The sequence below is a fragment of the Vidua chalybeata genome, chromosome 1 (genome assembly GCF_026979565.1).
Source record: "Vidua chalybeata isolate OUT-0048 chromosome 1, bVidCha1 merged haplotype, whole genome shotgun sequence".
Classification (NCBI taxonomy): Eukaryota; Metazoa; Chordata; class Aves; order Passeriformes; family Viduidae; genus Vidua; species Vidua chalybeata.
This window is the reverse complement of record NC_071530.1, coordinates 64,739,971-64,754,498: the sequence shown is the minus strand read 5'-3', so window position 1 is coordinate 64,754,498 and position 14,528 is coordinate 64,739,971. Positions and strand designations below refer to the sequence as shown.

The 14,528-nt window shown below is 38.1% G+C and overlaps 1 protein-coding gene across 3 annotated transcripts in view; it reads right to left on the bottom strand.

Moving 5' to 3' along the window:
• Positions 1-14,528, bottom strand: part of CAP2 (cyclase associated actin cytoskeleton regulatory protein 2) — a 67,185-nt gene continuing 52,657 nt past the window's right edge. For all 3 annotated transcript variants that reach the window (XM_053961829.1, XM_053961809.1, XM_053961820.1), the window contains exons 8-13: positions 8,462-8,651; positions 7,415-7,590; positions 6,073-6,196; positions 5,767-5,849; positions 3,051-3,191; positions 1-1,441 (exon numbers count right to left, since the gene is read on the bottom strand). In XM_053961829.1, the coding sequence (XP_053817804.1) occupies positions 1,358-1,441; positions 3,051-3,191; positions 5,767-5,849; positions 6,073-6,196; positions 7,415-7,590; positions 8,462-8,651 (798 nt within the window). In that variant the 3' untranslated portion in view covers positions 1-1,357. The remainder of the gene's footprint in view (positions 1,442-3,050; positions 3,192-5,766; positions 5,850-6,072; positions 6,197-7,414; positions 7,591-8,461; positions 8,652-14,528) is intronic.

Below are 14,528 nucleotides of genomic sequence, written 5' to 3'. Positions count from 1 at the left end.
TGAGCACTACTGGTTGTATTGTATAGGGTTTACAATCAAAGGTATACTTAAAAACCCTTAAGAGTTAATGTACTTTCAAGGTAAGTTAGGCACAAAGTTTAGCTTGTAACTAGCTCTGCAAGCATCTCACTGTGATTTCACTGATACAAAGTATTACAAGTGATCAAAAACATAAACTTACTTCTAAAATTTTTTATTTGTACTATGTGCTGAAATAGTACAAATGTATACAATACTCCACCTTTGTTAAAAAAAAGTGTAGGGATTGTAAAGTAGAGTCAAAGGGCTAAACCAGAAATTACCCCTTTATTTGGGCTCAGAATTAGTATGGCATAAATCTATGGCTTTGCTTTGTGAACGTATTTGAAATTGAGTAACTCTTACAAATGTGGGGAAAAAAACTGAGGATGATACTTTTAATGAACATGATGTGTTAAAATACAAATATTTTAAAGAAACTTTATTAGTAAGGGAAACTAGCTGGTATCAGATGTGTCCGTCTTCCTTGGTTTTCTGTATAAGATGTGAAATTTTAAAAAGGGAGAGTTTGTGTCACCCAAAAAAAAAAAAAAAAAAAGGAAAAAAATCCAAGGAGCAAAAAACCTTGAAGTAATTTTCTGCAAGGTTTTAGCATTGATGAGGCCCTAGCTTAGAAAGAATTACTAATTTTTAAGAAATGAGAGAGCAACAGCAAGTCTGTGAACCATAGTAAAATCTTACTTCACAGAGAACTGTGGGATCTTCTAAATATGCATATTAAAAATGTTTTTTATTAAACTACCAGATTTTTTTTTTATTTTCAGTTAGCAAAATATATTGCTGTGGTGAAAGTTGTCCTCTTTTTCCTTGTTTGAAATGAAACACATTATGATTGCCACAGAACTGCAAGAAACTGCATACCTTCTACAGGTACATTTTTACTGCATCATACAGGAATTGCTTAATAGGCAAAAATAAACACCTTAAAGTCTTAATGCTGTTTTTGATTAGCAGAAATACAAAAAGGAATGCACTGAAGCAAGATGATAAAAAAAGTGTTATCATGCAGTATGTTGGCTTAATGTATACAAAATTTCAAACCAATGATGTGACTGGAGGGTGGGGGCGTTTAACCTATTGCATTCCCATTCAGAATTAAAATTGTATGTGAAGGCAAACTGTGTGGAGACATGACCAGGACCGGGCTGCCTAACAAAAGGGTGCCAGATGTGTTATTGTTCCTAGCATGCAGAGCTAATGCTTGAAGGCCTATGACAGCAGCATGAACTCCTGCTACCTCTAGTTCTTTACATTACTGCTTTGTGTGTGCTGGCCGCAGTCTGGCCACAGTCAGCAAGTGCTCTATGGCGTGAGGAAGTCAACCCACAATCTCTGCAGGTTCAGTGACCAACTTAGATCCATCCCATGCTGTCTTGAACTGTTCAGGAACCGGAAATTCTTTCTGGTAGGAAACAAAAGCAACAATGATGGTTAAACAAACAGGGGATATCTCATGAAAACTGGTGGAATACTATTAGTTCTACATGACTGTGAAAGCATTGATAGCTCAGACATGCCGGGATTAGAGAGAAGCCTTCTTCATTACCCTAGGAAGTTATTTTACAATGCCACACAGGAAAAAGCCTGATTGCTACCCAGTTTCAAATAGCCTTGGTATGGTACGACTTTGCAGTAATTTCTCTCACACCATTATCTGCATCAACTAAGTAAATAAGCCTCATGTCAGAAATGACTTCGGATTCCATTGATGTCTGGGTTGGACGACAGTAGAGAGGATTTAGATGTCGAGATTAAGCCAGGATTCTAATTTTAAGGACAAAAGCAGTACTGTAATATGGAAGAATAACATAAAATAAAATAAAATAAAATAAAATAAAATAAAATAAAATAAAACCCCCCAGTCATTTTAAGTGTGATACACTTCAAAATAGTCAGCATCCTTTGTGGGGTGCACACAATAAAGCATAACATCAAATAAAGTGCCCTTCAATTCTACAAATTCAGTGAAATGATGGGGGATGTTGTTGAGTATTTCTCTGTACCCAGTAAACAAAAAATTATGTGAAGAGAAGGGTTTTTTGTTTAGACCTCAAAGAGGTGTTTTGGTAGCCAGTAAATTCTGATATTATGGTGATTTTGAGGCAATACTGAACAAAAGGACTCTTTTTAAAAAAGATATAAGTGATTATGAGCCCACTAAAAATTGTTCCCTTTTTACTTGTCTAAAGTAAAGGCATCCAGTCTAAAAGTAAAAGTCTAAAGTAAAGTAAAGGCATCCAGCAGTCACTTTTGGAAATGTGAAGCACAAAAGTTCTCATTATACATTTTATTTTATAAAGCCTAAACCCCTGTACTAAATTCCAGCCCAAAAGACTAACAAGAAATTTAAGTTCTATCTATGGCCATGCACAGCAATTTCAACTGTACTTTGCTGAAGACACCAGGGAACTATTAGGAGCACACTTTGCCTGCTTGTGTGTGAAGTGACAGAGCATGACTCTACTAGAAATGCCACTGTGCACAGTATGAAAATTTTACTAGAACGGGAAAGGAACTGGAAAAATGCACCAGTTAAAGTGGCTTTTAAGGACATATGTTGAAAATAGTACAAAGTGCTACAGCTGCTACCCATGTATCAATAGCTTTAGAAAAAACAAATATACTGTATTATTTCACCTGTAGTAGCATTACATTTATCTTAGTTTTAGCCTCATCTTCAGATTTAAGTGCTCTTCTGTGAAGGTAATTTCTTTGGGAGATTATGTTTAGATACTAAAAAGAGAAGATCAGATGGATAGGATATGAAGCCATTATCCATCAGAATGGAAAGAGAGGACATAATTTCTGATCTCTGAAATTACTTTGTGCCCCAGAAAATAAGGAATTCTTCCTCCTGAGATACAGGCACATAGAAATTAAATTGTATTGGATCATTTTTTGGTAACATAATTATATGTGTTACATCAGTTTCTTTCCTAGCAGCTTAAGTGCTCTTAACTGACGAGACTAGTAGGAAACAGAAAGGAAATTAAAAAAAATATCTCACTCACATAATCACCATCCTGGGGGATGAGAATGTTCATCTCGGATGACTTGGCACTCACAATCTCACAATCCAATGACTCCTCACTGAGGTAGATGTGGCAGCCTTCTGTTTTATTAATAGAAATGGTTGGCACTTTCCCCATCACCTGCAAAATAGTATCTACTTAAAATAAAATCTTAAAATGCAAACAGAGATACTATTAATAAAATCCTCACTGCCTTCTAGGTCTAATTTTGGCCACCAGCACCTGACCTATGTGTCACCTGCCTGTGTGATGCTTTGATTTGATTTGTTGGACACTGAAAATTCTTGGTGGTGGTAACAAAGACCTATATACAACAGCAAACCTGTAATATACAGCAAGCTTTTAATATACAGTTTGATGATAGTACTTCTTTGATTCTCTCTAATTTCAATGATACTTTTGTGCTGATATTTAGGCAGTGTTCACCTTGTTCAGCATTGAGTATTGGCTAAGAAGTCAAATATGTCTACTTCAACCCAGTAAGGGCAAAGGAAAGATCCCAGTAGTACTCAAGTAGTAGTAGTAGTACTCAACAAGGGATTTGTAATACACTCTGAAGACTTCATAGCTCTTGCAGCATCCAACAGGAAAGGGTTTTTATCCTCTTCAGGCAAGCCACAGTTCTAAATACGTACTAAGATCAATTTAATTAAGTCTTTAAAACTTTCGTATGTCTCTTTAAGAGCAAGCACAAGATTTACTTGAGGCGAGGAAGGGAAATCTTCTCTTGTTTACAATTTTACAGATTGAAAGATTTCTTCATGGCTAACAGTCTGACTCACTTTTTGTCAGTAAAAATTCCTGCTCCTGCCCTCTCTAGCAAGGATGGCAATATACTCTGGACATCAAAACACCAGAGATTATCCTAAGCTATAGAACAGTGACAGCACATGACAGAGATGTACTTGTTAATGAGAGTGTCTCCCATCACTTAATTAAAGAATATCTTTCAACTTCAGTTCCTTAAATGTGGCAGTAAACCATGTGGTCTGTCCTCTTGCATCCCACCCTTATCCTGAAGTCTGAGCTACACAGTGGATCAATGCATCTTAAAGCTCCTCTTCTTAAATGGGTTCTTATGCAATGGAGAACAGAAGGAAGGGGTGTTTAAAAATTTTTGCAAACATCTGGCAAGAAAAGAGATACCACTGAAATAAAGGAGTGACAAGCAATATGGCACTGAAGTCACTATAGCAAAATCTGTAGGATTAATTTACTGAAATCTGTTGCATTAACATATCATATATTTGGACACTATGAACTCAGGTCTTCAAATTATTGAGAAAACTGAGGTGCTTAGCATTTGGCACACGTGAGCCCTGTGGGAGCTGCCTGACTCAGGCAGCATACAGCATATAACCAGATCCTGCCTTCTTAAGTGGATCCCCACTCTGCTCCATGACATGCACAGAAGCCTTATGCAATATTCATAGAACATGCTTAATTTTGATTCTAAGAATTCTGATTCTTATAAAAAAGTATTTCCACTTCATTTGAGTATTAGCAAGCTGAGGCTTTGCTATTTATTACATACGAATTTTTCAGCTTTCATGAATAGTTTAAGAGGTAATGATTAAAAATAATACAATAATTTTAAAACTGCTCCAATAAGTGCCTGGGATCCTTAATTAACTGCCTCCTCTGCTGTAAAAAGACATGTAGTGATCATGAATAAAACTGATTGTTACAATTCAGAAAATAATGCACAGTTGGTAACAATGTCAGTCACTTGCATAAGGTACAAAATATAACAACCCCATCTTTCTCCTATTCCCTGTGGTGGCTGTGACCATTATTTCTGAAGCATGGAGCAGGACTGCCTATATTTAATGTCATACAGCAGGCACAGCCTCTTAAGCAAAAGACCTCACTTCAAAGAGTGGCAGTTTAATGTAATAATTAACATTTCTTTTTCACTTAAAATAGTATGTCCTGGAGTCCCTTCTTGAGATTACACTGTGTGTGTCAGACACAACCTAGTATTACAGCAGGTAGTTAGAGCTCTTTGGAACAGGATGACTGAAGTGCTGTAAATATCAGGTAGACTGTATATTTTGAGCAGTACAAGTGTCCCCAGTAGAGAGGGCAATTATAGATTTAACGTATGTATTTTCTTTTCATGAGAATCACAAGGAAGATGATCTCTGATTAAGCTTTTTGAAGGCAAATAACTACAGTACTTAGTTATATAAAGTGTCACATCACTGGCCAGGGAGATCTTTTGAAATCCCAGCACCTACTTGTACGTTATAGCATTTAGTTGTCCTTTGACAGTCTATTTGAACATTTCCATTGAGAAGATAAGAAAAGAAAAAAATCTTGTGCACCAAGAAATCAATTAGCTAACTGTTAGAATTTCTTCTGTAAGCACCACTGAACTTTCAAGTGCTAGAAGTTGCTTACCATGAAAGCAAGCTGATCAGGGAGAGAATTAACAGTTCTGCCAGTGTACAGATCCCGCAGCTTCACCAGAACCAGAAGACACTGGGCTACAGGAGGTTTGTTCAGTGATAGTAAATAGTTTTCACAAGCATATTTTAAAAACTTCAGCAGAATTTAGAGCATATAAAGATCCATTTAGATACTTCTTACTTTTGTTGTGCTCTGTGAGTTTTTAAAATCTCTTATAACTACATGTTGGGCTTTTTCCTCCCCACTTGTTCTAGGTCTGTCTTCATTTCTCTTGGATATTTACCTGAATCTGAATATCCCTGGAGTTGATCACTTCCACGATTCCCACAACATTGTCAAACACAAGGCCAAACTTCTTACAGTTGTCTAAAATAAAAGCAGTCATAAATAAGAAAGGCAAGACAAAAGCAAATACATGCACACCTGCTACAATAACTATGAAAATTCCCAGTCCTGCACTGCATAGCTGAGTGACTTTACTCTCGTAATCAATCATTAAAGTGAATGGAATGATTCAGATGCATTATTAATCACATAAGTCAGTTTTTTCAAGATTGTCACTTGAAGTCCAGCTGAGCTACCCACTCACCAATAGTAATTGAGTTGATTTTTCCTTTTATCTGAAGTGTAGATTTGTTACATTTAAAAATATAGGCCACTTGCTTGAGTTCAGTGTTGTTAATGACCAGGTCATTCTTATCCTCTTGATATTCCTATTTCAAAAGAAAGTTTATTTAATTGGTTGTCTTTAACTAACAGTCTTTAGCTAACAGTCAGACAGAGTTTAGTACAATTTATCCTCGAGTCATTGCATCTTCAGTTACAACAGAGCAATATCCTTCCTGTGGCTTAAAATCCTAATCTGCTTGGTGACCAGCTAGCTCACCTAACTGACCCTTAGATGACACTGTATCTTTTAGAGCTGCAGAACTGAAGAAGTTAGCACAGACAGCGACAAAATCCATTAAGTTTGCAGCGAAGATGTTATGCTCACAACAATTTTAAAAAGCGCGCACAAAACTGCTGTTTGGCTCCCATCTGATTCAGACTGAAGAACAGAACAAGTTTTCATTCCCCAATTGTTATATAATATTGTGAACACATACAGGCATTACCATATACAATAATGGAGTAATAGGCAAAGAAACTTCTTTCACTAGGCTTAAAAGAACAATTACACTCCACAGATGTCCAGGAAAGCCTAGGGATCCATAAGGAAAGTTTCAAGTAGTAGACCCGTAACAACATAACACAGGCAAATGGTGACTGCACCTTATGCAAACTGGACTCCACTGTAATATACACTGACTGTGTATATAACCTTCTGCATGACTAAAATGCATGTTCTTTCTGTTCTCTCTTTAACCAAAACAGTCACAACACAATTTTCATTCATAGATTCTTTGGTATATGTCTACATAAATTAACACCAAAACTTAAAAAAATTCTCCTTTTTCCATCTGTAGATTGGGCAAAAGGAAAACACTCCTCTACTTTTAAGCACGGAAGACATGTTTGCATGGAGTGGGCAATGAAATATAAATGTATAATTCCACTGGCTAGGGAAACTGGAGAGTGTGGTCTGTGATGACTGTTCTCTCTCATTCACAGGAATGGCCTGCAAAAAGGGATTTTAATTGGTGTTCTCTAATGGACTTGTTTCTGGGACATTGTCTGATTTTGCAAGGAATTTATATGCTGGTTCTGACATTCTCCAGTGAAATGAATTAATAAGTGATTCACAGAGACAAATAAATTAAGATCCTACAGAATAGTAAAAGTTGAACTGTAGCAATGCAGAGAAATGGAGGACTCAGCCCATTTTAGTTGCAACTTTATTTTGTTGCATGTTAATGACGGACAAGATATTTCACTGTTCCTCCTGGTTTGCAATGTGCAAGGTGCAATTCAGAGGTGTGACTGGAACTCACCACTCTCCATTTCTTTCCCTCCAGCTCCAAGACAGGGGCATGGTTCTGCTGTGGGGAATTCTTGGGAGAGGTAGGACTTGGAGTATGGCTTTTTGTTGGAGAACGAACAGGTGGACCTTGGGCACGTAGGCTGGGGTTCTTGTGAGTCTTCTGGTCATCAGAGACATGTCGAAGCCCTAAGAAACCAAAAAGAAAGGGTACTTGTGAAAGAGAGTATATTTTTCAATCCTAAAAGTGCTCATATTGAAGCATGAGAAGTTTTTTTGTAGTTGTGTTATTTTCTGAAATTACTTTTTTTTTTTTTTAATTTCCTCAAGGTTTGCCTGGGTAACAACCTGAAGTGCAACTGCTGACATACTTTTAAAAACATACTATAAAAACTCTTCTACTGTGGATTGGCTCTCAGTATGCTCATCAGAAAATACCACAATGTCTTCTAGACATCTTCTTCTCTGTCTGTAGCAAGTTCTGAGAGCTTGTTGTATAATGTTTTTCCATCCGTAAAACAGAGTTTATTTTTCTAACTTATGACAACATTTGACATATCCCTGCAGCATTAAATGCATATATATCAATCATATGTATTTAAATTCAGATATATACTTAAATTACAGATATATACTTAAATTACAACTTTCCAATATTAATACAAAAAGCTTTATTTCACCTGACATGTAAGACATTTTGACACAGGTTTGCACACTCAATGTGAGTCAGAAAGAGGGATAAAACTTTATTGCAATTGCAACTTAAGAGGCTGACCAGCTACTGGGTGCTGAAGATATCCAGCTTGGCTGCCTTAAAATTAAAATGATACCCCTAAATGGTGTGAATGTCAGGTATACTGAACTTAATTGGGTGCTGTGGCTTCTAAAGGAGGTTTTTGTATGCAGCCTTCTCCATCGGACCATTGCAAGCTTCAGAAGGATCTGAGCTGTTAGAATGTAACTTTAAAATGCTGTGAAAGCTGTGAAATGCTGTGAAAAATGTAACAGCTCTTGATGTAGTTTGACTCCTGGATCACAATTCGATTTCTTTTCTCCTGACCTTTGGTAATTGCCTCTCCCTGGTTGAGCTGTGCAAAGAGGGCTGAGCGAGACGCAGTTCCTTCGTCCTTTGCCGTTTCCGTATCGAAGATGGGGGGCGGTCCCGGGGGCGGTGGCGGTGGCGGTGGCGGGGAAAGGCAGGAGCCGCTGGTTAGAACAGATCGCATGGACATGGGGGATGCAACAGGACCCTGTTTGAGACAGAGGGAAATATTTTACATACTGTGATTAAGGAACATTGTATCACAATAGGTCTTATTTATTAACATCCTTGAATGCTGCGAGTTCGGGTGACTCTAGAAAGCCACAGGCTCAGGAGAGAATTTCTGGCTTCATAATCGAATATAATGCTATGAATCCTTCCCTGCACCTGAGCAAGCACAGCTAGAAAGACTGACAGCCCACACTCTACCCTTACTGTAGAATGACTCCACCTAAAATTTTTGTCTTAAACATTTCCAAGGGTTGATGTTAAAAATCTTTAACAGTAACAGTATTTTCCCATAATTTATTCCAGTGTTTACTTATGTAAAAAGGAAAATGTGTCCTTTTTTTCCCAGATAAAGAAGATGTTTTGGTACAACATAAATAACTGAGAGGTTCATGAACTGTCAGTTATACATACATAATAAATAGTATGCAAGATGTAAAATGCTATCCTTTGAACTGTTCAAGTAATCTGTAAAAGATTCAAATACCACAGAATATAAAACTATGGTGATTCAAGTATTTTGATTCTGAAATTCAATTTCTGAGTTTTTAGTTCAATTTCTTAAATTATTTTTTCCTTTTTCTTTCAGTTACAGGTGATCACAGCACACAAGTTAGGAGTGAAGGGGGCCTTGGCAAAGTAAGTAACACAATCTTTCTTTCAGTTTGCATAATCAAAAGTACATATTTTGGTCTGAGTTACAATTCTTACATAAAATATTATCAAAAAGACAGAAAATACTAATAATTATCTGACTAAAATTTTATAAGAATGCCCTTACATCCTAATAATAGATGTTAGAGACAATCTGAGAATCACTTTTACTATCCTGCCACTGAGTGTCACTCTTATCCTACCTCTCTGCAGCACAGAAGGCTCTTTTAACAGAACTATTGAGAAAAATAGATTGGTTTTGATGAGCTCAGCTAGCTACAGAGACACTGTGCATTGCAGCAGCAAATATTAACACGTGGGCCGATACAGTGGGAAAATTACAGCGACTTACAGAATCACAGCTCCTCTAACTGGCTACCTTTGTTAAGAGATACAGGTTGTTAGTGCGCTCCTGCTAATCCATCCTGGAAATAGATATTGCTTAGCTGGCCTCTGAGGATATTTTTAACCATTTATGGTACTACTCTTTCTGCCTTCCACTAAACTGAAACATTGATCTGGTTCATGCATCTCACAGGAGTGGAAACTACAGCTGTTTTTTAAAAAGTAAACTTGTTCTGGCCTGTAATCCCAAACTGATAACAGGAAAAGGGCTGAGATCCACATGCTCCTTTTTTACTTAGTCTTCAGACATACTTTAAAAACAAAATAGAAGTCCAAGATCTCCTAAGGGAATAAGCTCTCTTCTTGTTATTAAATCTTTTTGATCAAATGTAAACAAATGAGATTATTCTCTTTTTGTAACCAATTATAATTTATTGTCAAGATATACTGGGACTAAAGTCAACTGCTTTTAGAAATATTCCATTGTTGCATGGATACATTTAACTCAGAGCTTCTGCTTACATACTTCCTTATTATAGGTCAGTGTTTTAGGCTGGGAACAACTTCTTCACTGGGCCCTCAATTTATAGTGCCTGTTCCCTGCCTCTGTTAATGCCAGTGAAGTTACTTGCAGCAGAGTCAGCAGAACTGTGAATTATTGTAATTTAAAAAAAAAAAGAATGTAAGTGGATTTAGTGGTACAATCAGTTACTGCTGCCTGAGGTGCAATACAGATCTTCCCCTTCTGTTGCCTGCAACCATAGCAACTGAATCCACTATGCCCTGGTTATCCAGAATTATGAACATTGCATTTTGCAGGGCTTTTTAAAACACTCAGATACTCAAAAATGGCACTCACCATTCACAGTGTGAACATGCAGTTATGAATTATGTATGCTTTATGAAAGGCAATTAATAGCAGCAGTGGTAGTGGCTAATAACTTTTAGTCTGAGATGAAAATCTGCTTGCCAAATTCCAGACTGACATCTGATTCCTCAAAAATACCTCCCGCTTCCACCTGCCTATCAATACAGTGCTGTGATTTTCCAGAAACTTGTGTAAGACTCACACATCCACTTGGAATTAACACCATCTAAACTGTGCAAAGGCTGCAAAGCTGCATTAGATAAAAAATTTCTGGAAGCTATCTGGGTATTCTGCATATAACACAGAGTGGTAGGTCACTCTGGCAGTCTCTTTGCTTGAAGTGTCAAACTCAAGGCCATCACAGACCAATGCAGGACACTCTGGGCTAAAATAATTCTGCTGAGTTGTGTAGCAAAGGGAGTGTCCCAAATGGCAACTAAAGTATGGGAATAAAGTATGAGATGGAAGTAAAACTCAGAAGGGTTTATCTGTGGAAGGGGGTCATCTTTCTCCCAGAACTCTGAAAGAACTTCCTTGTCAATGTACAGATAAAAGGAAGGATTTTAAACACATCAGTTAAGTCTGGACATGGTTTTGTATGACTGGAGATTGTTGTCATATTTATTTTCAAGAAAGAGAAGATGTAGGAAAGGATCTGGGAAACTAGGAGCTCTTTTCCTTTTAGAGCAGTACTGATGAAAAAACAAGTCTACTCAAAAATCTCAATTCTTGACCTGAGCAGCTAAGACATTCTAGTCCTTTTAAGTGTGTTTCAAAAGTAAGAAAAAAATGTGTTCATTGCACTCATGCTGACCATCTGTCTCTTCTTTTCTTTACAAGCCTTCTTCCTCCACCAAAGTCAGTGGTTATCTCCACTGAGCACAAAAGATTTTGAGTTAGATCTAATTAAGAACATAGAAGCTATCACAAGGTAAAGACACTTGAGGTTCTGTCACCCTTCCCACTTTTCCTCTTAATTTTGTGCGTCACAGAAATAAAAGACAGACTGAGCCCTGGAGCTTTTCTCCTGCATGGAAAATCTTCCATAGTTTAAGACCTGAGTTACAAGCTAACTGGTATTGTAGCATGCTATTTTCAACATCTAGGGCCATTCTGGAAACTGTGAACAATTTTAATCATAAATTAGGCCAGGCAAAATTGAAAGACAAATCACAGGAAAAAAAGGTCTCTAAAGTACCTGGTTTAACTGCTCCCATCTGCACCTACTGCTCTGTAGCCCCCTCCAGTAGGACCATCTCCCATTGAAATAAAATGGCATGGAAAAGACAGAAAAGTCTCACTAATGAGAGGGTGCACAGACCTGCTGGGAAGAAGGGTACAGTCTAACTCTGGCTACAGTCTTCTTTTCTTTGCCATTTTAATGTACCCAACTGAAATCAAACAAAAACTGAAATGAGGTGAAATTCTTTATGGGAGAGTGGCTCAGGGAAACTCTCAAAAGGGGGCAGAAAGTGCAAAAGTGAACTGGAAATGCAGAATACACATTTCACTTCTTGCATTCCCTGCATGACAGGAAGATGGGACCTGTGCTGCACTCAGACAAACTGATGTAAAGGACAACTTAAAATCAGCCAAGTGAAGTACTTCTAGGATGTTTTCTTTTAAAGTTCATTTTGACATCTATTAATAAATTAACTTCCCAGTTACCCCTCAGTCACCGGCAATTAGTTTTCTGTCCTCAGTTCCTCTTCTAAGACAACTTACACCCTCAGGCTCTAGAATATTTCTGAACCAGACTCTTAAACTGTTCTGGTATCTGGTAATACTTGTGTATAGTCCTATCCAATTTCAACAAAAGTTCCCTTCACAAAGTCCATTCATTTTTGTTCTGTATAGGGTGGTGTTTGTGAGAGCTGCTGGGAATAAAATAGCATGTTACATGCCCACAAAAGTTCATCTATCCTAAAGCAGCAGGTGCTTAGCAGCTTTGCTATTTGCAAACAACTCTTCAGATTAACTTCACACAGATGTTAACAACAGTGTGTCTTTAATAAAAAGTATTAGGAGCCATTTGTACCAGTGAAGGCGGTTGTTTGCAAGCTGCCTTTCTTCCTCTTTTATTTCAGCTGTTTGCCTCAGCAACAGCTGCTGTTCTCAGTGCTGTGGTGTCTGCAGACACCACATCAAGTGATACTGATAGCTGACTGCTCCCATTAACATGTTCATGTGGTCATTTTTCTGTCATTTACAAATATGCCCCTAGTGAGAATTATCAGGGGAACAGATAGAGTCGTCCTTAATTTCTGAAAATGTAACACAAAAGTAAGCTATAACTTTTAACCTGTTAGTTTTGCATCATAGTGAACCTGATGTGCTTTGGTGCTCCTGGAGCTTTTTGAAATGGAGGAAAATTTAATTCTCTGAGTAACATCCTATCAGGAACAGGAGATGCAGGCCCTGTGACCATGTACTAAGAGCTCTGTAGGGGATAAAACATTCCAGAAATTTCCCCTCAGGGCTGTCTTCAGCTTCCAGCCATGCTCTAAATGGGGTGACAGGAATGGGTCAGGGTTAGCTCCTTGCTGGATAGCCCCAAGCTATCTGCAAAGAGGCCTAAGCGCCTCCCATTGACTGTGGCAGAGAAGCTTCCTTTAGTGACAGTGTCTGATGCTGCTCACAGCGCTGGGTCTGATAAATGTCACTTGTGCAAGGGTTTGCAGGATTGTGGTACAGCTTCAAAGTATATTATATTTCTACCTTCATCTTGTACAACTCACAGAAGGGTGACATACACTTCTTTTTCTCACCTAACTGGCTCGCTGGAAGAAAGAAATGATTGTTTATGTTGAGATAGCTGCCTGGTTGAAATTCTCATTTAATTCCCTTGAAGTTACAATAGAGCTGAGTGAAGCCCTTTGCTTTTGAGAAGCTGGACCTTGTTGAGCACATTTCTCCTAAAGGCTTCCTTCCCCTGGAGCACAGGGCAAAGCCAGTCTTGTTAGAGAAATAAAATGCTGTTCATATATAACACAAGTGCTCTGGATGCCATACTGTCACTAATTTTCAGTGGCCATATGCAGCTTGACATGTCTTCAGGTCTGAACCCAGCTACTGAAGACAGTAAGAATTTCTTTTTATGTCTTATCGCAGATGTTACTATTTCCTGAGCTATTCTTGCTGAACAGCTCCCTGGGTTAGCCTTCCATGTCACTGTTACTATATTTGTAGAACTGCAGCAGCAAGGAGCCCCAGTCAGAGGCTCCTATCTCTGGGGATATGAGGGGCTTATGTGCCAGACCCTGTACAAACACCCGCAATGTTCCTCTGTGTTTATCCAGCTTTCGGCTGACACAGTGTAGCACGGACACTGAGGGGAACAAAGTTCTTGTGCTGGGAACCTGCTGTGGAGAATCTGAACAATGCGTTTCTAGTAGTGCAATGGTTGATTTTACTCTGAGCCAGAAGATTATAAGCATCTATGTAATGCATTTAAATAAGTTATATGTGCGTGTGTATGATATACAGTACCTATTTTGTCAGTCATTCCTATTAAGAGGTAAGTATCTATTTGGAGCTGAAGCAACAGGTGGCTTAGAGAGACATAATGAAATCCCTCCCTTAATTTATTGAAAAGCCTTCTTTTCATGGCAGCAGACAAACAGGAATCTTAATGGGGAATACATTGTTCCCCACCCCCCCAAAGAAAAAGGAAGGATATCCCTGTTTTCTCCCCCTTTATAGTAATCCTAGTTTCATACCTAGAATTATTATAGAATTCTGTACTGTTCTTTCCATACATATGCACAGCCAAAGTCAAGAATTGTGAAGCTTAAAATATCACGTATCAACCTCTGGGAACAGGTGGACTGTGACACAGAGGCACAGAGCTCTTGTTAAGGTGTTTTCGTGTAAAAGTAGCTTAGCACAACAGTTCCATTACCTACTCTATTTAAGCCACCTGTCTGCAAGGAGTTATGCTGCCCAGAGAGCTGCAATTTACTGGATGAAACAGCTGACTTACAGGGCCTG